The 21,833-nt window shown below is 40.6% G+C and overlaps 1 protein-coding gene across 1 annotated transcript; it reads left to right on the top strand.

Moving 5' to 3' along the window:
• Positions 1 to 16,348: 16,348 nt before the first annotated feature.
• On the top strand, positions 16,349 to 17,947 carry ankrd34ba (ankyrin repeat domain 34Ba). Its single transcript, XM_085358545.1, has one exon. It carries the CDS (start codon positions 16,349 to 16,351, stop codon positions 17,945 to 17,947), a length of 1,599 nt encoding a protein of 532 aa, XP_085214671.1.
• Positions 17,948 to 21,833: the final 3,886 nt, after the last annotated feature.

The following is a 21,833-nucleotide window of genomic DNA, read 5'->3' as shown; positions in this document are numbered from 1 at the left end:
GTGGGATTTCTGTCGTGGAAATATGTACATTATTTTTTCCTTTCTGTTGGTAGATGGTACAGTGCATTTGTGGCAAGTAAGCAAGCTAGAAGACTGGCAATCTTGCTGGGGAAGTTAGGGAAGCAACACATTAACAAGAGAATTCTGAGTAAAACCAAAGTTACTTTCTCTAGTAACTAGTTACTTTGAAAGTAACGAGTAACTTGAAGTAACTGAGTTACTTTTGATAGAAGTAACTAGTAATGCAACTAAGTTACTCATTTAAAGTTAATTACCCAACACTGATGACCAGTTTGGATTTCATACAAAAGTCTGCTGTTAAAATATCTAATGCAGTTGTTGTCACTGGGATAACACAGGTATCTGAAAAAGACGAACAGTTCATTGACCCCAGCATTGTCTATGAAATTAAGACACTCAGTAGCGTGTACACTACCAAGGTTGGGAGTAATGTTACGAAGACCTACTTAGCTGAGCTCAAGGAACTAGCTAAGCTGAGTAGCAAAGACTATGGTGAGGTGCTGAAGGAGATGATGTGTCATATTGGGGGGGGGATGTGGAAGCCATGCCACCTACCACTGAAGATCCTTCCCCCACACATGTCGAGACCACTGACGCCCCCAGCACATTCCAGAGGTTAATGGAGCATGGGGGATATGCATTTGAAGGAAGCGTTGGTCTTCCTTGATGACGTGATAGTATTCTCCCGAACCCTTGAGGAACACGAAGAAAGACTCATGAAAGTTCTCACTCTTCTGAAAGAGTTTCGGTTAAAGCTGTCACCAGAGAAATGCGTCTTCTTCCAGACTTAAGTCCGTTATCTGGGACATGTGGTCTCCAGAAATGGTGTTCAGACTGACCCTGAGAAAATTTCGGCTCTTAAAACATGGCCTGTCCCTCAGACTGTGCGAACGTTAAAGTCGTTTCTTGGTTTTGGTGGGTACTATAGAAGGTTTGTTAAAGGGTATTCCAGCATTGTGAAACCTCTCCACAACTTAACCTCGGGGTATCCACCTAGCCACAAGAAATTAAAAGAAAACTCAAGACAAAATGCACATCAGTACCATGACCCAAAGGAGTCCTTTGGAGGTCGCTGGACGCCAGCTTACCAGCAAGCCTTCATGTCAGTCATCAAAAGGCTCACCACAGCCCCTGTACTTGCCTTCGCTGATCCCCAGAAACCCTATATACTGCACACCGACGCCAGTACCACCGGGCTCAGTGCTGTGTTGTATCAGGAGCAAGAAGGCCAACTTAGAGTCATAGGCTACGCAAGTAGAGGGCTGCCACGGAGCGAAAATCGCTATCCAGCGCACAAGTTGGAGTTTTTGGCACTCAAGTGGTCAGATACAGAAAAGTTCAGTCACTATCTCTACGGCAACCACTTCACCGTGATAACGGATAGTAATCCGCTGACTTACATTCTGACTTCAGCAAAACTTGGCGCAACTAGCTATAGGTGGCTAGCAGCACTGTCCACATTCTCTTTCAAACTCCTCTACGTCCAGGGAAGCAGAATGGAGATGCGGATGGATTATCACGCAGACGACATGGAGGGCTAGCGGATGAGCTGAAATCACAAAAAGAGATTGAACGCATACAACAGTTCACTCAAGATCACCTTTGTGATCCAGACAACGTCAATGGAGTCAATCAGTCTGTTGTGAAAGCAATCTGTGAGAGGCAGTTCACCTACAGCGTCAGTCCTGACGATGAAAGAGGGGCAGATGCAGATTGTGTTGCCTTGGTGGAGGTTCTTGCAATGTCTCCTAACGCTGTACCTGATAGCTATGGGCAAGAGGAACAGTTTGGAGGTCTGCCAACCAGTCCCCATCTAACTGAGGCAGAGCTGACAGACGTGCAAAGTGCCGATCAGTGTATAAAGCATGTTATTTCCCAGATCGAACATAGAGACACACCACCTCCAACCATGCGTACACAGCTCCCCGAATTTCCACTCCTCCTCCGAGAGCTTAACTGTCTCGAGCTCCGCAACAATGTCTTGTACAGGCGACGCCAAGAGGGGTCCCAGACAACCTACCAGCTTGTACTTCCAGCTGAGCTTCGCAACATAGTCCTCACCAGCCTGCATGATCATATCGGTCACACTGGACCTTGTAAGGACCAGATTTTATTGGCCAAGGATGGCTCTGGACGTGGAAAGTGAAGACATGTGGCAGGTGCGTGTGGAGGAAGGCACAACCTGAAAGAGCGCCCCCCTTGGTCAACATTACCACAACACGACCTCTTGAACTCTTGTGCATGGACTTCTCCCTGGAAGCTGAAAAAAGTGTAACCAAGGATATATTGGTGATCACAGATCACTTCACTAAATTTGCCGTTGCTATCCCAATACCTAATAAAAGGCCCGCACAGTGGCAAAGTGTCTGTGGGAAAACTTTATGTTACACTATGGCATCCCAGAAAAGTTGCATAGTGACCAGGGTCCAGATTTCGAGTCCCGCACAATCAAGGAATTCTGTCAGGTGGCTGGTATCCACAAGATGAGGACAACCCAATACCATCCTAGGGGCAACCCGGTGGAACGATTTAATTGTACCTTGCTTGACATGTTGGGCACTCTACGTGATCAAAATAAGTCCTGTTGGCGTGACCATGTAAGACCCCTGGTCCACGCTTATAACTGCACCAGGAATGAGGTGACTCGTTTCACCCCATACGAACTGATGTTCGGACGCCAACATCAGTTACCAGTTGACCTTGCGTTCAGGAGGAACAGCACTCGTCTCACTCTGAATATGTGCAAAAACTCAAGTCACGTCTCAAAGAAAGCTACAGGCTAGCTACGGACATGGCTGCAAAGATAGCTCACAAGAACAAAATGAGGTTTGACAGATATGTAACTGCCTCAGACTTGGAGCTGGAGATCAAGTATTGGTCAGGAATGTCTGCATCTGGGGGAAACATAAGATTTCAGACAAATGGGAACACACTGTGCATGTAGTGGTGGGTAGAGCAGGCAACTTCCCAGTATATACAGTTAAGCCTGAAAGCAAAGATGGTCCCCTAAGAACACTACACTGGGATCTGTTGCTATCATGTGGCTACCTACCTGTGGAGGAAACCAGTGAGCATGTACAGAATCCAGTGTCAGCAGGCCAAGAACCCATGCAAGTCCTGTGCTAGAGGAAGAGAACTCCTCAGATGAAGAAGATGATCTGCTCATCCCAGTTTGGTTGAGCACCCCTGTCCCCACGGTCAGTGAGAGTCCTCTAAATGTCCCTGATATTGACAACCCACCTGATTTTGACAGCCAATCTCATTTTGGCAACATACCTGATATGCCGGCCAGTACTACAGATAATACTGAGTACTTACCCACCGATGGAGTCACATCAATCGAACAAGTGGATGAAACAGCCTCGACTGAAAATGACTCACCCGTTGATGATCCAGACGTCTAAGAAAAGCAACTTCCAGTTGAGGAGGCTGGCACCAGAGGTGCGAATCCTGAGGAAAGAATGGAGGAAAGGGTCCCAATGGATACAGGGGAAACAACAGATACAAATGATTCTGTCAGGAGATCTGAGAGAAACCGTCGTCCGCCACGACAGCTTGATTATACAGAGTTAGGGAATCCCCTGATCACAGCAGCAAAATCATTCGTGCAAGGACTGTCTTTAGCTTGGGCAGAGGTCATCAGTGATGGTGAAGAGCCTGTTCCCACCCCCTTCCTTGACCCCCTGAATAATCATCATTTAACTGTTTACCATGCACAGGGATGTGCATGAGTTCAGGAGGGGAGGGTGTAGCCCAGATGAAAAAAACATATTTACACCAATGATAAAGGAAGAGGAGGTGTTATTTCCTTTACCTTAACTGTTCACATCAACAAAGCATCATAAGTCCTATGACAATTAAATGCACCTCTCAGTTCACCCCACGTGGGGGTACCTAGCACTCGGCGACCAATCAGAGCCTATGCAGGCCGCATTCACCTTGTCAGCCAGGAAGTGAGGTGAAGGTGCGTGGTCCTCCCCGGTTTTTCTCATCTCAGGAACAGGAGTGGAGGCATCTCCTACTTAAACTGAGAAACGCAGGGACGAAAGAGAGCAATAATCCAGAATTGAGAGGAAGGAAAGCAAGAATACTTACCTGCTGGAAGTCCACAGTTGAGTGGCTGGATGAAGGAGAGAAGCAACGTTGGTAAGACAAGTGTTATTCCTTTTCATACGCACATGGCGGAAAAAGTATGGCAGCAAATGGAGAATGAGAAGGGCAAAAGCGGATCGTTGAATGAAACGGATGAACCAGAATTGGTTTGTAAAAATGCTGCAACTTAAGTGGTGTGGAACTGGTTTAGCTTTCGTCCGTCAGATACACAACAAAGCACTACTTTTGGTAGAGCATGTTAGCGGGCCGTCGTTATTACCGTGTTGTTTGGAAAATACGGCACACTTAAAATCAATCCTTTGATTTTTCTGAAAATCGACAGTGCCCCTTATAATCCCGTGTGCCTTATGTATGAATTCTGGTTGTGTTTACTGACCTCGAAATGATTTTACATCGTACACGGCGCTCGAAAATCTGTCAAATGTTTTAGTACGACTGTGCTAAGCTACAAACCCGCACCGCTTGATGGATTGTCGGAGCATTACTGCTATCGTAGGCAGGAGCCTCGCGGAGTGAAACGTACTGTGTTTCAACATAATATTACCGTATTGTGTGTATAACCTCTTTTTAAGTTTTGTGGATATTATACATGGTTATGCTGAGGATATGTCGGCCAATTTCCACTGGAAATACCTTTTGGTTAAACTGTCAGCAAGGAATTTGCACTGTTAAATTTTTATATAACTTTAATGGACATAAAAAACAGCTGCTTGTTTAAGTGAAAATACATTGATGGGTTTTTGGGGGTTTTTTTGCACTAATAAAGTTGTGAAGTATTTTGTCAAGTGTCAATTATATCGTCAGTTATATCGTTATCGCAAATTTTCAAATGTATATCGTGATAAATATTTTTGGTCATATCGCCCTGCGCTAATGGCGAGCCAACCATTTTGAGGACAATTCACCCTGAAGAAGATACACACCCACACACTCGTACTTATATTCCAATTACACTCAAAAGGACCTTTGAAGTTGGCTGTTGTCAACATAACTTGAATTCTTAAAGGGCCCCAACAAGTACTTTTATTTTGTTTAAGTGTGCACACTATTTATTTTATTTTATACTCTTTTTCTTTCCCCTGTACAAATTGGACACTGTTTTTTACACTTTGTAACAATACAACAGTGGCTACTCAAAAGTTAATTCCGTGTCCGAGTCATTATTGCTGCTCAATACTTTGTCCCCTCATGAATTTGGTGTCTTCTGATTCTGGCCAGGGTTTTATTACGAGCCCAAGTAGTTATTGCGCTGTAATTCACCTTTACATCTCTAAAGTTGGTTACACTAGGATTTACTGGTTAAACTTGGGAATGCAACTGTTGAAAACACGCAGTTCTTTGAATCTTTGGGCTGAAGGAAGGACAATACTCGGTGTATATATGCTCAATCAACAATCATTTATTTCGGTACAATTCACAAACAGAGCATTACAACGTCCGGACGGGAGAGATGCCTGCAGAGGTTCGACAGCATGTCTCAAAATGGTGGCAACTTTCACAGACTTTTATAGCTAATCCCAGCCCCCCTCTTTGTCATAAAAGCTGCATCTTCACATGTTTTTCTAATTCTTAGTGAGCCTGGCTCCTGACCTTGCCTCCTGTCTTTCTGTGTGAAACTGGAAGGGGGGGTAAAGAATGTGGTTTTATCTCTTCTGCCCAGACACCTAGTCTCCCTCTTATGGCCTTCTTCACATGATTCAGCAGTAAAACATTCTCAAGAAAACAGTGTCAGACATTCACAGCTGATCAAGGATACAGAGTAATGCACATTTTGTCTAATGAACTACAAATGATTATGTTTCTTTTATTCAAGAGTATAATAGAGACTAAACTACATACATAGCACACCATTAGAACTAAAGGATAATATATGGCCTGCAGCTGTTAAGCTAATTTACTACATTGACTACTGGTCATAAAATGGCATATGTTTAACTACTAGTCTTTAACACAACATAATTCATACTCGGGTTCCCAGTACTACTGCTTTGAAGCAGATGGGGCAAAGGTTGTCAAAAAGCAAAGAACAGTCACACTCACATACACACCAAAAACGCTGGGTGAAAAATAACCCAATTTGTAACAGGGCTGGGTTATTGGTTTGACCCAGCACACTGTGGTAGGATATTTATCCAAAAATGGGTTAAACTGACCAAAAATTGGGTTGAAACTCATAACGCTCCATGAGGGTTATATTACCATTAACATTTGGGTTAATCTTCGATTTACTAGGTGCTGGTTTAGCTCAGTTAGATGAGCAGTTAACCATATGCTGCATGGCTGAAAGCAGTTCGGCCTGGGTTCAAGTCTGACCTGTTCCCCTTTGCCGCATATCTCCCCCTTTTACTTTTCTGTCAGTCTTCACTGTATCTGTCTAATAAGGCTAAGAAAAAAAAATTCAGCATACAAAAACTAGATTCAAAGCAGATTGTTCTTTCATTACCCCAGCGCGCATGACTTTGAAATTGTTAGAATTCACTTTTTACTTACCATGTTTTATTTCATAGTAGAGGAGAAGTCCAGTGATATCTGATCAGGTCACAGTGTAGTTGAAAATGGCAGTTTGTGAAGAATGATGTTGCTTCTTCTGAGGATTGTCTTCAATGCAAACAATTGGGTAAAATTCTGACCCAATACTTGATCAAAGCTACCCAACTTAATTATTCAAACCGGGGAGTTAATTAAAGAACCCAGCATATTGCCAACCCAACTCCTGAGTCATGACTTTTAAACCAATATTTTGTCAAACTAATCCAATTTACCCATGACTTTTCCCCAAAAGTTGAGCTATGAAAATAACTCAGCATTTTTTAGTGTGTATATACACACATACAAAGATCTCAAGATTTTAGAGAAATTTCTGTTTCACGTACAATAAAAATATCAATAACTTACAAGTGTGTATTTATCATTTTCTTTTAATCATGGGTGGAATGTTTAATCTTTTACTAACTAAAATGAGAAAAAAAGCAATTAAAAAATAATAAATATGAGCTGCATGAGTTAATATAAAGTGCTTGTTTAAGGATTCTTTTTACATATACTTTGAAATAGTTTTTTTAAACTAAATATAAGTATTTTGAAGGACCATAATTTGACATAACCTTTACAAGAGACTTAGTAGCACAGAAGTGGCTCAGTAAAATTGCATTTTACTCAAATAATTTGCTTTATTTATATTCTAAGTCAAAAACTGAATAATAAAAGTATTTGATTTAATATACAAACAAAAGGCGTGTTTACATTTTTTGCTTTTATTATGGATAAATAAAATCCAAATGACCATAAAATATCAATAAGACCTCATATGGAAAAACGCTGTCCGATGCTAACATCTTGTGGAGGGATTATATATTGCACTCTTAGTTCCTCTTTCCGAGTTCCCACTTGGGATTTCAAACTGGAATACCCCTTTACAGCCTACCTAACAATCTAAGATATAAGACTGGGCTTGCAAATATAAGTAAAACTTGCAATGGATACTGTCACTAGTGTGTGGGTGTGGCTTGCTAAATAACAATAGAATTAAAAAAGAAAGGTAGAGGAAAAAATACCTATTCCGAGTAATCCATGAATTGCTCTACACTGTTGCTGTAAGCAGCAAAACCCTGTTTTCTTTGCTCAACTCGGAAGTGACATCACTTCTAGCTCAGACTTCAGAGGTGACCTCACACTTGTTTCTATGGCTACAGCAAAGTGATAAAAACCATGTACCATTGTTTGGACAATTACTGTAACAGCTGGGTTACAAACAGCCTTAGCAGAATGTGCAAAGAATATAAAAAAGTCAGAAGCATGGCAGTTTTTATAAATACTGTGCTCTAATGGTTTTGCATTTATTTATGGCCATTCATTTCATTATAACCTGTTAATTGTTTCCCCATCTCTGGCATGATCTTTTATTGAACCATTTAAAACTATTGTTTTTGATTAAAAGTAGCCAGTGAGTGAATTAAGGATGATCCAACCCAGTCACCTTGAAATGGCATATTTATCTGCACTTGCTGATTTGTTTAAGTGTGCATAGACTGTATATGTAAGATGGACGTGGCCACAGTGATATCACCTGATGGTTTTTGAACTTCACATTTTGAAGCCTCAAACTCATTCTGGCCACCTTCATGGTATTTTTTGGAGCCAGAAGTGACTATATTTGGCAGTAGCGGCACTGGGTCTGTTGCAGTTGTAACTTTAGGCCTTAAAAACTAAACTAAAAGAAAGAACGGAAGAAAGAAAGTATGTTATAAAACCAATTTATAATTTGTAAATTAGTTTTAAATGAGGGAACTATTCACTGACACTAAAACAATTTTTTTCTATCTGCATTTAAAGCTTTTAATTAGTTAATTTAGCTTTAACATTTTACTATGAGACTTCTGGAGCCAGCCTAAGGTAGCCACAAGAGAAACTGAAGCTTTTGAAAACTGTTATGAGGCTACTGACAGCTTCCTGCTGAGCATATTTTCCTACTGGGTGGATCACAGTAAAATAGATATAAAACATACACAACCACAGACAGCTTTTACATTCTATATGGAAAACTGAACATTTGGTCCAGCTGGGCTGGACAACACAAAGTAAATATGATCTATAGAGCCACATTACTTGCATTAATGGGAAACACATCAGACTTAAAATAATAATAGGATAATTATAGGATAATTATTTGTTAAGATCTACAAGTCTTTTTATGGTGAATAAATTGTAAGTAATCCTTGTCTTTCTTGAGTCCCTGTTACAAGCCTTCACATTCAAGCATTCATATTACAAAAAATAAGGTACATGCAAAGAATCTGGTTCTCACAGAGGTGTGTACACACTCTCCCCCCACACACATTCATACAGACAAAGAACAGTTCCTCCAGCACAATTACAATGTGTGCCGTCATTCAGCCTTCTTGATGGTTGTCATGGAGATGTCATTGATAAGGTGGAGAAAATACAGTTTCCTTTCTGCACATAAGTTAAAAAAAAAAAAGTCCTTTGTGGCTAATTTCACAATTAATAAGCCTTTGCTGAATCAGACCCCCTTTGATGAAAGAACATGTTGTTGCTATAGTGCTTCACCTTGTGCGTTCATCTTTGTCAACCTTCCTTGTTTTCTCTCTCTCTGCAACTGCTGCTGCTGCTGCTGTAGCGATGGATTAACCATTTCTTAGACCTCCCTGAAATCAAGTCTGTATCACTCGCGCTCATAACACATTTTGTCTGAGAAGCAGACTCATTCTGGAAAACCTTGGTTGCTGCAGTTTCTTTCTCCTCTCAGTTATTGTGACACAATCCTTCCAGCATCACGCCAGTCGCAGCTCTGCAACAGGAGAGTGAATGTCTGCAGGAGAGGACTAATCTTAACTGACTGGAGGCTGGTGAGTCACACAGATACACAGTAGCGATTCTTCAACTTCGCAACTTAATTTTATTATTTTGCTTATCTTACAACCAGTTAATAACTCTGAATGGAATTTAATGCACAAAAGATGTTAATCTTTGAAGTAACAAAGATAGCATTGTAATTATATGGCTCTAGGATCCTCACCATGAACAACACACTTGCAGTAAACATATATCTACACACACAAACACACACACAGTGGTCTTCCACAGGATAAATGTTGAGCTAATACTGTTTAGGTGAGGTGGATTTTTTTGATATTCAATGTGCAGAACTGTTAGAGATCTGCAGAGAGGAAGACAAAAGGTGTAATGTTTGCACTGCAGTTAGTAAGCATTTGAAGGGAAAATAAGGACAGCATAAGGGTAGAGTGAAGATTTTAAGCTACATTGTAGATTGTCATCCCAAATTGTTATCCCAAATCTGTTGTATGCTAGTTTCATGCTACCTTAGAGATCCACATTTATAATGTGCACACTATAAATTATATATGTCAGTGTCACATCTGGGCTTGTGAGATACTGCTCGAACTCCTCTGCTAATACTGTAATAATGTGGCTGAAAAGGTTATGAAGACACAAATGCCAAAGGCCAGAACCCAAGAGATGCATGTATACAGGGAGTGCAGAATTATTAGGCAAATGAGTATTTTGTCCACATCATCCTCTTCATGCATGTTCTCTTACTCCAAGCTGTATAGGCTCGAAAGCCTACTACCAATTAAGCATATTAGGTGATGTGCATCTCTGTAATGAGAAGGGGTGTGGTCTAATGACATCAACACCCTATATCAGGTGTGCATAATTATTAGGCAACGTCCTTTCCTTTGGCAAAATGGGTCAAAAGAAGGACTTGACAGGCTCAGAAAAGTCAAAAATAGTGAGATATCTTGCAGAGGGATGCAGCAGTCTCAAAATTGCAAAATTGCAAAAACCAAGGCGCCAAATAACTGCCCATGAACTGAGAAAAGTCAAGCGTGCAGCTACCAAGATGCCACTTGCCACCAGTTTGGCCATATTTCAGAGCTGCAACATCACTGGAGTGCCCAAAAGCACAAGGTGTGCAATACTCAGAGACATGGCCAAGGTAAGAAAGGCTGAAAGACGACCACCACTGAACAAGACACACAAGCTGAAACATCAAGACTGGGCCAAGAAATACCATACCACCTTTATTTATAAAGCACTTTAACATAAAACCAGAGTTCACAAAGTGCTGTACATGCTAATAGCATAAGTAAAGAAAATTAAAATGAGATAAGATAAAATAAATAACTAAAAAACTAAAATTAATTGAAACATGTTAAAACAAATTGAGTCAACCCCTCTAATCAATGCCAAAGGCAAATATCTCAAGACTGGTTTTTCTAAGGTTTTATGGACTGATGAAATGAGAGTGAGTCTTGATGGGCCAGATGGATGGGCCCGTGGCTGGATTGGTAAAGGGCAGAGAGCTCCAGTCTGACTCAGACGCCAGCAAGGTGGAGGTGGAGTACTGGTTTGGGCTGGTATCATCAAAGATGAGCTTGTGGGGCCTTTTCGGGTTGAGGATGGAGTCAAGCTCAACTCCCAGTCCTACTGCCAGTTTCTGGAAGACACCTTCTTCAAGCAGTGGTACAGGAAGAAGTCTGCATCCTTCAAGAAAAACATGATTTTCATGCAGGACAATGCTCCATCACACGCGTCCAAGTACTCCACAGCGTGGCTGGCAAGAAAGGGTATAAAAGAAGAAAAACTAATGACATGGCCACCTTGTTCACCTGATCTGAACCCCATTGAGAACCTGTGGTCCATCATCAAATGTGAGATTTACAAGGAGGGAAAACAGTACACCTCTCTGAACAGTGTCTGGGAGGCTGTGGTTGCTGCTGCACGCAATGTTGATGGTGAACAGATCAAAACACTGACAGAATCCATGGATGGCAGGCTTTTGAGTGTCCTTGCAAAGAAAGGTGGCTATATTGGTCGCTGATTTGTTTTTGTTTTGTTTTTGAATGTCAGAAATGTATATTTGTGAATGTGGAATTGGTTTCACTGGTAAAAATAAATAATTGAAATAGGTATATATTTTTTTGTTAAGTTGCCTAATAATTATGCACAGTAATAGTCACCTGCACACACAGATATCCCCCTAAAATAGCTAAAACTAAAAACAAACTAAAAACTACTTCCAAAAACATTCAGCTTTGATATTAATGAGTTTTTTGGGTTCATTGAGAACTTGGTTGTTGTTCAATAATAAAATCATTCCTCAAAAATACAACTTACCTAATAATTCTGCACTCCCTGTATTTCAGTAACCAAGTGATTGACCTGGGCACCAGCAAAGAGGTTTTGACCAAATACGGAACAGGATAACTGAATGCACACCACCTACACCTCATCTGTCAAACATGGTGTAGGTGGTGTGTTTTTCTGATGGGTAATAGCTGCCAGCAGACAGACTTTACTTCTGACATCAGTTGCAAGATGAAAACATGTTGCCTGCTCATATGAATGGTAATGCAATCAAGAAGTAAGGTTCATTATATGCATAAGTGGCACAACATCTGTGATTCCCACCCAGCACAGCTGATGTCTGTTTTCTCATGCAAAACCGCAATAACTATATTCTGTAGTTCAAATCCAGAAAAATTAGACAACAGCAGTAATGTTTTCCTGAGATATATATATATGTGTGCGTGTGTGTGTGTGTGTGTGTGTGTGTGTGTGTGTGTGTGTGTGTGTGTGTGTGTGTGTGTGTATTTTCACTGTCATCACAGCTCTAATATGACTGGTAAAGCAGGTATCTGTATGTCCCACATAAACGCCCTGTCGGAATGAAATATTATTTTACGTTCATAATCTATGTTACTATTCCTAATCCTTATTATTACTGTTGCATCATTTGTGATTTATCATTATTGTCATTTCATTGACACATTTATTGAAACTGGTGATGTTATGTTAAAGTCTGTATTTCAGGTGTTAGCATAAGCACATAATAATCTTTCACATATTGCCTGTGTGCATTCAGCAGCTTGCTGCATTGGAGTTTGCCTGGTAACAGATGACGTAGAGGGAGGTCATGCACTTAGGTTAACAACACAGACACATAGTCTGTCTGGGTAAACTGATTGCAAATGTTGTGCAAGTCCAGAAAAGTGTAATAACAGGATGCATCTGGGAGGCGGTAGAGGAACTGAGAAAGGAACTGTTATGTTTTAGACTATCTCCTGACATAGAATTACTGAACATGCATGTTGTTTTTCATCTGCGGTGACGCGAGTTACTGGTCATCATAAGTATACAGTGGGGCAAAAAAGTATTTAGTCAGCCACCGATTGTGCAAGTTCCCCCACCTAAAATGATGACAGAGGTCAGTAATTTGCACCAGAGGTACACTTCAACTGTGAGAGACAGAATGTGAAAAAAAAAATCCATGAATCCACATGGTAGGATTTGTAAAGAATTTATTCGTAAATCAGGGTGGAAAATAAGTATTTGGTCAATAACAAAAATACAACTCAATACTTTGTAACATAACCTTTGTTGGCAATAACAGAGGTCAAACGTTTACTATAGGTCTTTACCAGGTTTGCACACACAGTAGCTGGTATTTTGGCCCATTCCTCCATGCAGATCTTCTCGAGAGCAGTGATGTTTTGGGGCTGTCGCCGAGCAACACGGACTTTCAACTCCCGCCACAGATTTTCTATGGGGTTGAGGTCTGGAGACTGGCTAGGCCACTCCAGGACTTTCAAATGCTTCTTACGGAGCCACTCCTTTGTTGCCCGGGCGGTGTGTTTTGGATCATTGTCATGTTGGAAGACCCAGCCTCGTTTCATCTTCAAAGTTCTCACTGATGGAAGGAGGTTTTGGCTTAAAATCTCACGATACATGGCCCCATTCATTCTGTCCTTAACACGGATCAGTCGTCCTGTCCCCTTGGCAGAAAAACAGCCCCATAGCATGATGTTTCCACCCCCATGCTTCACAGTAGGTATGGTGTTCTTGGGATGCAACTCAGTATTCGTCTTCCTCCAAACACGACGAGTTGAGTTTATACCAAAAAGTTCTACTTTGGTTTCATCTGACCACATGACATTCTCCCAATCCTCTGCTGTATCATCCATGTGCTCTCTGGCAAACTTCAGACGGGCCTGGACATGCACTGGCTTCAGCAGCGGAACACGTCTGGCACTGCGGGATTTGATTCCCTGCCGTTGTAGTGTGTTACTGATGGTGACCTTTGTTACTTTGGTCCCAGCTCTCTGCAGGTCATTCACCAGGTCCCCCCGTGTGGTTCTGGGATCTTTGCTCACCGTTCTCATGATCATTTTGACCCCACGGGATGAGATCTTGCGTGGAGCCCCAGATCGGGGGAGATTATCAGTGGTCTTGTATGTCTTCCATTTTCTGATGATTGCTCCCACAGTTGATTTTTTCACACCAAGCTGCTTGCCTATTGTAGATTCACTCTTCCCAGTCTGGTGCAGGTCTACAATACTTTTCCTGGTGTCCTTCGCAAGCTCTTTGGTCTTGGCCATGGCGGAGTTTGGAGTCTGACTGTTTGAGGCTGTGGACAGGTGTCTTTTAAACAGATGATGAGTTCAAACAGGTGCCATTCATACAGGTAACGAGTGGGGGACAGAAAAGCTTCTTACAGAAGACGTTACAGGTCTGTGAGAGCCAGAGATTTTCCTTGTTTGAGGTGACCAAATACTTATTTTCCACCCTGATTTACGAATAAATTCTTTACAAATCCTACCATGTGGATTCATGGATTTTTCTTTCACATTCTGTCTCACAGTTGAAGTGTACCTCTGGTGCAAATTACTGACCTCTGTCATCATTTTAAGTGGGGGAACTTGCACAATCGGTGGCTGACTAAATACTTTTTTGCCCCACTGTAAATATCACACCCACCTGTTGTCAGGCAGGAGATCGAGGCAGATGTTTTGCAGAGCCCATCTTCACCACATATATGTGCTTTAATAAAATCATTTGTGTTGACTCACTATGGACTTTCAGTCGTATGTCTCTTCCTCAAAAATCCGAACCACGACAACCCACTGTTGCTACTTTACATACAAAAAGCAGAAGAATTACCAAAAAAACAGTCTAGGAATGTTTTTCATTGTAGTGTTTTGGTTTCTGTGACTAACTGAAGAAAATGTTGTGTTACTGTCTGAGACGTTGTTAACTGCAGCCTTTTCTCGCCTGATAGAAAAAGGCAAGGACAAACAGCACAAAGGCGGATAGAAAGAGGCTGGCTCTGCTTGTGCTGCAGACATAGAACTGCTGAAAATGAAGATGACAATTATCAGTTTCTTGCTTTTCCTGACTATTTGTTTCACACTTTGGTAAAGAAACTGTAATATATGCAATTCATTTGAAATTATCACTTATAAACAGTGTTGGTCAAGTTACTTGAAAAAAGTAATCAGTAACTAATTACTGATTACTCCCCCAAAAAAGTAATCCCGTTACTTTACTGATTACTTATTTTCAAGAGTAATTAATTACTTAGTTACTTAGTTACTTAGTTACTTTTTAAAAACACGATTTACAACCTGAAGAGGTGATAAAGTGATAGATCTTTCAGCCCAATTCTACTTTTTCTACATAATCCATCATACAAAATGTAATCAAATGGAAAAGTCTCTTTTTTTAACTTGTTTTATCAGTTTTAATCTTTTAACTTTATGCATCAAGCAAAACATTTAATTATGCAACATTCTCTGAATTGAATAAATTAGTTTAACATTTAAACCTATTTTCTGCACATTCCAGCACATAAAATAAAATATTTTTTGTGTTTTCACTCACTCTTTCAAACAGATGCAAGTAAAACACAGCAGAAAATAAATAAAGTCAAAGACTCAGCGGTCCTTTTGCTCTATTTTCACCTGTAAAGCAGGAGCAGGGTAGGCGGAGGGTTACCCTGGTGCAGGTGTGCTGCGGTCAGTTGAAGAATCCGCGCGAGTGTCTCTGTGAGTTTCCCATCACGTCGTAGCTACTCGGTGCTTGCTCGGAAGTTTAGGGGTTTTCTTCCCACGCACGATGGACGCTAATGTTTTTGTCACTTTTTATGGAATCAAACTCAAAGTAAGGTCAGTACTTCCACACTTTAAACGCTGCACGCTCATACTCTCTCCCGCACTCGATATATTATCCATTGTTGATCTGCACACAGCTGCTGTCACCAACGTCGCACTTGCTTACGTCACTGTCATGAGACATTCTCGCAAAAAAAATCACGGTTTTAGTAACGCAGTAACGCAGCGTTCCTACGGGAAAGTAACGGTAATCTAATTACTGATTTTGCAATAGTAATCCCTTACTTTACTCGTTACTTGAAAAAAGTAATCAGATTACGCGTTACTGCCCATCTCTGCTTATAAACAGAGTAGATTAAATTAAAAGTTAATTAATTAAAAAGCAAATTGTAAAGTAAGACTAAAGATAACAAATACATTAGCACATACATATAATATGCGACAGGTGTCGCCATGCGACACCTGGCACTTTCTTTTTTTTCAACTTTTCTAACAACAGCCCGAAGACTGGAATTTTAACCCACACCATGACACTTATCTAAGCTCTAACTGTGTCCTTTTGCACCTTGACGTAACTAAACAAGAATCATATTGGTATAGAATTAAGGAAGATTTCTAGAGTTGTATGTGTGGGTTGCTACTGTTTTTCGACAGGTTTCCTGCTGATATCGTCATCATGGCAAGCAACTGCTCTTCTTCTACAGAACCTTAAATAGTTTTGTTATTTTCCACAGAAATCTGTCTTTCTACATCTTCAAAATCACCATCTGTGACCAAGAAGCATGGAGGCAGAAGGCTGTAATCCTGGTGTAACCATAGATTCAGGTAATCCACTACTAAAAGCAGTGTTTCTCCGTCGCCTGCGGCTCACACGACTGCTCCTGGAAGGGGGAGCCTACATCAATGAGAGTGACAGCCAAGGCCAGACCCCACTGATGGTGGCCTGCCGTACCCAGCATGTTGATGCCCAGAGTGCCAGTCGAGTCAAGCTGATACAGTTTCTTCTAGAGAAGGGAGCAGACCCAAACATCCAGGACAAAGAAGGTCGATCTGCACTGATGCATGCCTGCCGGGAGCAGGCTGGCCCAGAGGTGGTCTCTCTGCTTTTGGCCAGTGGGGCAGACATCAGTCTGGAGGATCAGTCTGGGACATCAGCATTGGTTTACGCAGTCATGACTGGAGACCTAAAGGTGCTGAACTTGTTGCTTGATGCATGCAAAGACAAGGGAAAGGAGGTGATCATCATAACAACTGACAAATTCCCATGTGGTAAACTGCAAACCAAGCAGTACCTCAGCATGCCTCCCCTTCGTCCTCTTGACCAGGCAGAAAAAATGACATTACCAGCTCCTGCATCTCCATCTGAAATCCAGCTCATCACATCTCCCCAGTGCACCTCCTCTACCTTGTGCCCTCCAAAACCAGTCTTTTCTTTTAAAGAAGCACAGATCTGTGGCATAAGCTCCCATCCGTGCTCCCCGTCAAGATTTCGCGGGCTTTGCCAAGCACCTCTAAATGGACTGCAGCAGCCTCTACTGAGGCTGAATTCTGAACCCTGGCTGAAGATCCCAGCATCTCTGCTCACCCAGCAACCTCTTGAAGCTTCAGTCTCAGAAAAAGCCCAGGATTTAAGTCGGACTGATAACTTCTCATTCAGAGTTCCTAGACTGGATGAGGATAACAGCCAAAACTCTGACAGCTACAAATGGTGTGAAGCAAGTAATGAAAAAGCAAGAGATGGAAAAAATGATAGTGCCAAACAAGTTGGACAAAAGATACCACTACCAGGTCTCATTTCATCTCACTCTGCCTCCCATCCTAATCTGCATTCTGAAAACCTTGGTACAGATTCAGTCCCCTCCTCGCTTTCCACTGGTAAAATTCTTGTAACACAACTGCAACCTTGCATGGCTTCATCAAGCCTTCATAATGTCATTCAAAGACGCAAGCTAGGTGCAGACATATACAACTCTGACCCACAAATAGCTGTAAACATTCAAAATGTCCCTGAAGAGCAGAAAGCTAGAGACCTGACAGATGGCAAGAGGCTGGCGCCTTTGCATTCCTCTAGCACAATGGGTTCCAGGGAGTTGGTATCAGGAACGAGTCAGAGAATCCTTTCTGGATATGAGCGCAGAGGTTCTGGTGCCTTCTTGCTGGATCTTAACTCACAGGCCAGACCAAGATCTCTCCCACCTCTTACTAACACCCCCATCCTTAATGTTTGTAACCTCAGCAATGGAAGTAGTTTTTCTGAGAAAGAGTCTGGCCAAAAGCAATTTTTTCCCTCTGCTCCTCCTGGGCCCCGGAAAGAGCTTACTAGGCGGATGCTTCTAAGAAGACACTCAATGCAGACTGAACAGTTCAAGGCCACAGCTTGAAATCTAGCCAGGATGCAAGAAAAGTGCAAGCGTGTTCCGACGTGAATTCTGTTCTCCTGTGAGCCATGGTGTGTGCATATTAATTGAGGAAAACCAAAGAGTGTATGCAAAATTATTGGATCCTCAGACATTCATGGATTTAACAACATATAAACTATAGATTTTTCTGTGCTTTGGTGTGCTGTCTTGTCAAATAGCTTTAGTGTGCAGTTCTTAAATATAGATCTTCTCTCAAATTATATTTAGACATTTTGGTCACTCGGATGACAGAAAGTCCAGCTAAAAACCTGCTTGTTTGACTTTAATAAATTGTTCTGGTGGAAGAAAGTTAGTAGAAAGTATATCCAGGGGAGTTAAAGAAATGTTAGCTTTAATTTGCAGGCATGCCTCTGGTTACTTAACAATTTTAAGTTTAATATTCAGTTCTTTTTAGTTTAGCTTTTTCTTTCACCAACAGCTGAAAGAAAAAAATGCCGGACATTCCACTCTCTTAATTTAATTACTTGTTATCTTTGCAAATCATCTTTTTATTGCTGTAGGCCATTACACACCAGAACTTCTTTCCACAAGACATCGATAAGAGTATGTGAGTTCAAAATCGAATGAAATGCTAAACTACACTCAAGAGCTGAGTTAATGCAGCTTTAAAATCTTTATGTGCAGAAATGTGCTAACAAAACTTTCAGCTTTCATTGAAAAGGTGTAACAAAAATATTACATTAACAGTTTAGTAATTACACCAACTTTTATACACAGTACCATTTTCAGAGGGTCTAAAGTAATCAGACAAATAAATGTATTTTTAAATATCAGTATTGTTTTTTATTCAATTTATTTCAATTCAATTTTATTTATACAGCCTCAAGGCACTTTATATATTGTAAGGTAGACCCTACAATAATACATACAGAGTAAAACCCAACAATCATATGACCCCGTGTGAGCAAGCACTTGGCAATAGTGGAAAGGGAAAACTCTCTTTAACAGGAAGAAACCTCTGGCAGAACCAGGCTCAGGGAGGGGTGGCCATCTGCTGCGACCAAAAGACAGGATAAAAGACATGCTGTGGTAGAGAGCCAGAGATTAATAACACATATGATTCAATGCAGAGAGGTCTATTTAACACATAGCGACTGAGAAAGGTGACTGAAGAGTAAATACTCAATGCATCATGGGAATCCTGAGCAGCCTGCACCAAAAGTGTAACTAAAAGAGGATTCAGGGCCACCAGATCCAGCCCTAACTATATGCTTTAGCAAAAAGGAAAATTTTAAGCCTAATCTTAAAAGTAGAGATAGTGTCTGTCTCCTGAATACAAACTGGAAGCTGTTTCCACATAAGAGGGGCCTGAAACTGAAGGTTCTGCCTCCCATTCTACTTTTAAATACTCTAGGAACAAGTAAGCCTGCAGTCAGAGAGCAAAGTGCTCTGAAAAGCATGCTCCCTTTCAGTTGAGTTGAAGTGACTGGCATGGCCACTGCAGAATATACCATTTCTTTATCATGAGGAATTCTTAGGTTGATTTTACTGTAATGCTTTGGGTTGCATTGTATTTGCACCGTAAAGTGCTGGCAAATGTGTTTTGCTGCATTTGGCTGAATCTAAGCAGAGTATAGTCAATGCAGTGTTGTGGCATGTGTATGTTAGCACATACCATAACATTGCACAATCGTTGGCAGATAATGTGGTATCCTTCAGACAGCACAGTGACACAGTCCTTCTCCATAGTTTTCTTTTCAGATCATTCTTGTAAAAAAAAAAAAAAAAAACTAAAAAACTAAAATGCATTTTTGGAATAAGGCTGTAACATGACAAACTGTGGACCAAGTGAAGCACTGTGAATACTTTCTAGATGTACTGTAATTTTAATTTGGGCTGTTAAAGAAAACAACTATGTTAAATCTTGAGTAATTGAAGTCATTTTTAGACACAGTCCTTACATTCAGGGGCTCAATTGGAATTGAATGATTCCAGTACAGTACTATTGAATACTAAAAACAAGCACACTAAATTGAATGATTTAGTATGCTTTTTCCTTTTTCTTTTTTTTTTTAGAATAGCTCATGTCCAATTTGTACCTTGTTGTTAACCCTCTACATTTTCTCCCATAATGTCTTTTTGGGTAGAAGTAAGGTTATAATACGTTGACCTTCCTTTTCAGGGTGTTTAGAAACATTCTTTTATACCATGGAAATGATCCTGTAGATCCTGCAGAATTTGGAAGATCAGTTGTTTTCTTCATTCTCTATGTTCTATGCTAATGATTTGCTATTTTCTTGTTTTAGGTTTAAGGATTGCCTGTTAGGTTTGCCGCAGTAGCTCATGTCGTGTGTTAAAAGAAATGGATTCAAAATGCAAACTGAACTCCAGAATAAACACTCTGGAGTTCAACTGTGCAATTGATTAGAATAACGAAACAATACCCTGCAATTGTCCACCAATGGCTTTTAAAAAAGTGTTGCAGTTAATTTGTACTCTTGAAATTAGGGTATTGTGTATAAAAATGGCTGTAACAAACAGTTAATACAATCTGCTCGATCGTCCTCTTAAAGCTAAAATCTGGATCGTTTCAGTTTATATTTGTTGTTAAGTACAGAATCAAAACTGTCACTGTTCAAATAATTCCAGATCTATGTACGAATTAAATCAGGTAATGATGGGATTATAGTTTCACTTTTATTTCATTACATTTCACAAAAAAGTCCAATGAAATGATCCAACATTCTTCTCAGCTGCAATGTGTTCATGTGCTGCAGATGGTGCATTATATACAGGTTGAGCCATTTATATGGATACACCGTAATAAAATGGGAATGGTTGGTGATATTAAAGTCCTGTTTGTGGCACATTAGTATATGTGAGGGGGCAAACTCCTCAAGATGGGTGGTGACCAGTGTTGGTCAAGTTACTTGAAAAAAGTAATCAGTAACTAATTACTGATTACTTCCCAAAAAAGTAATCCCGTTACTTTACTTATTACTTATTTTCGAAATTAATTAATTACTTAGTTACTTAGTTACTTTTTAAAAACGATTTACAACCTGAATAGGTGATACAGCGATAGATCTTTCAGCCCAGTTCTACTTTTTCTGCATAATCCATCATACAAAATGTAATCAAATGGAAAAGTCTCTTTTTTTTAACTTTTACTTTTATCAGTTTTAATCTTTTTACTTTATGCATCAAGTAAATATTAAATTATATGCACCATTCTCTGACTTGAATAAATTAGTTTAACATTTAAACCTATTTTCTGCACATTCCAGCACATAAAATAAAATATTTTTTGTGTTTACACTCACTCTTTCAAATAGATGCAAGTAAAACACAGCAGAAAATAAATAAAGTCAAAGACTAGCGGTCCTTTTGCTCTATTTTCACCTGTAAAGCAGGAGTGGGGTATGTGGAGGTTTACCCTGGTGCAGGTGTGCGGCAGCGGTCAGTGGAAGAATCCACGAGTTTCTCTGTGAATTTCCCATTACGTCGTTGCGCACTCGGTGCTTGCTTGGAAGTTTAGGGGTTTTTTTTCGCTGTAAAAAGAAGTTTTCTTCCCACGCACAACGGACACTAATGTTTTTCTCACTTTTTATGGAATCAAACTCAGTAAGTAAGGTCAGTACTTTAAACGCTGCACGCTCATACTCTCTCCCGTACTCGATATATTATCCATTGTTGATCTGCACATAGCTGTTGTCACGAACGTCACACTCGCTTACGTCACTGTCATGAGACATTCTCGCAAAAAAATCACGGTTTTAGTAACTAAGCAACGCAGCGTTCCTACAGGAAAGTAACGGTAATCTACCGTTTTTGCGATAGTAATCCCTTACTTTACTCGTTACTTTAAAAAAGTCATCAGATTATAGCGTTACTGCCCATCTCTGGT

Source organism: Diplotaxodon limnothrissa, linkage group LG7 (genome assembly GCF_057381915.1).
Source record: "Diplotaxodon limnothrissa isolate DT_005_m linkage group LG7, D_limnothrissa_male_GT1.1, whole genome shotgun sequence".
In the NCBI taxonomy this organism is placed as follows: domain Eukaryota; kingdom Metazoa; phylum Chordata; class Actinopteri; order Cichliformes; family Cichlidae; genus Diplotaxodon; species Diplotaxodon limnothrissa.
The sequence above is the reverse complement of the archived record's forward strand: the minus strand, read 5'-3'. Positions and strand labels throughout refer to the sequence as shown.

Bases quoted from the DNA above. Each gene is read 5' to 3' on its own strand.
- ankrd34ba (XM_085358545.1), top strand. From the start codon at position 16,349: ATGGAGGCAGAAGGCTGTAATCCTGGTGTAACCATAGATTCAGGTAAT.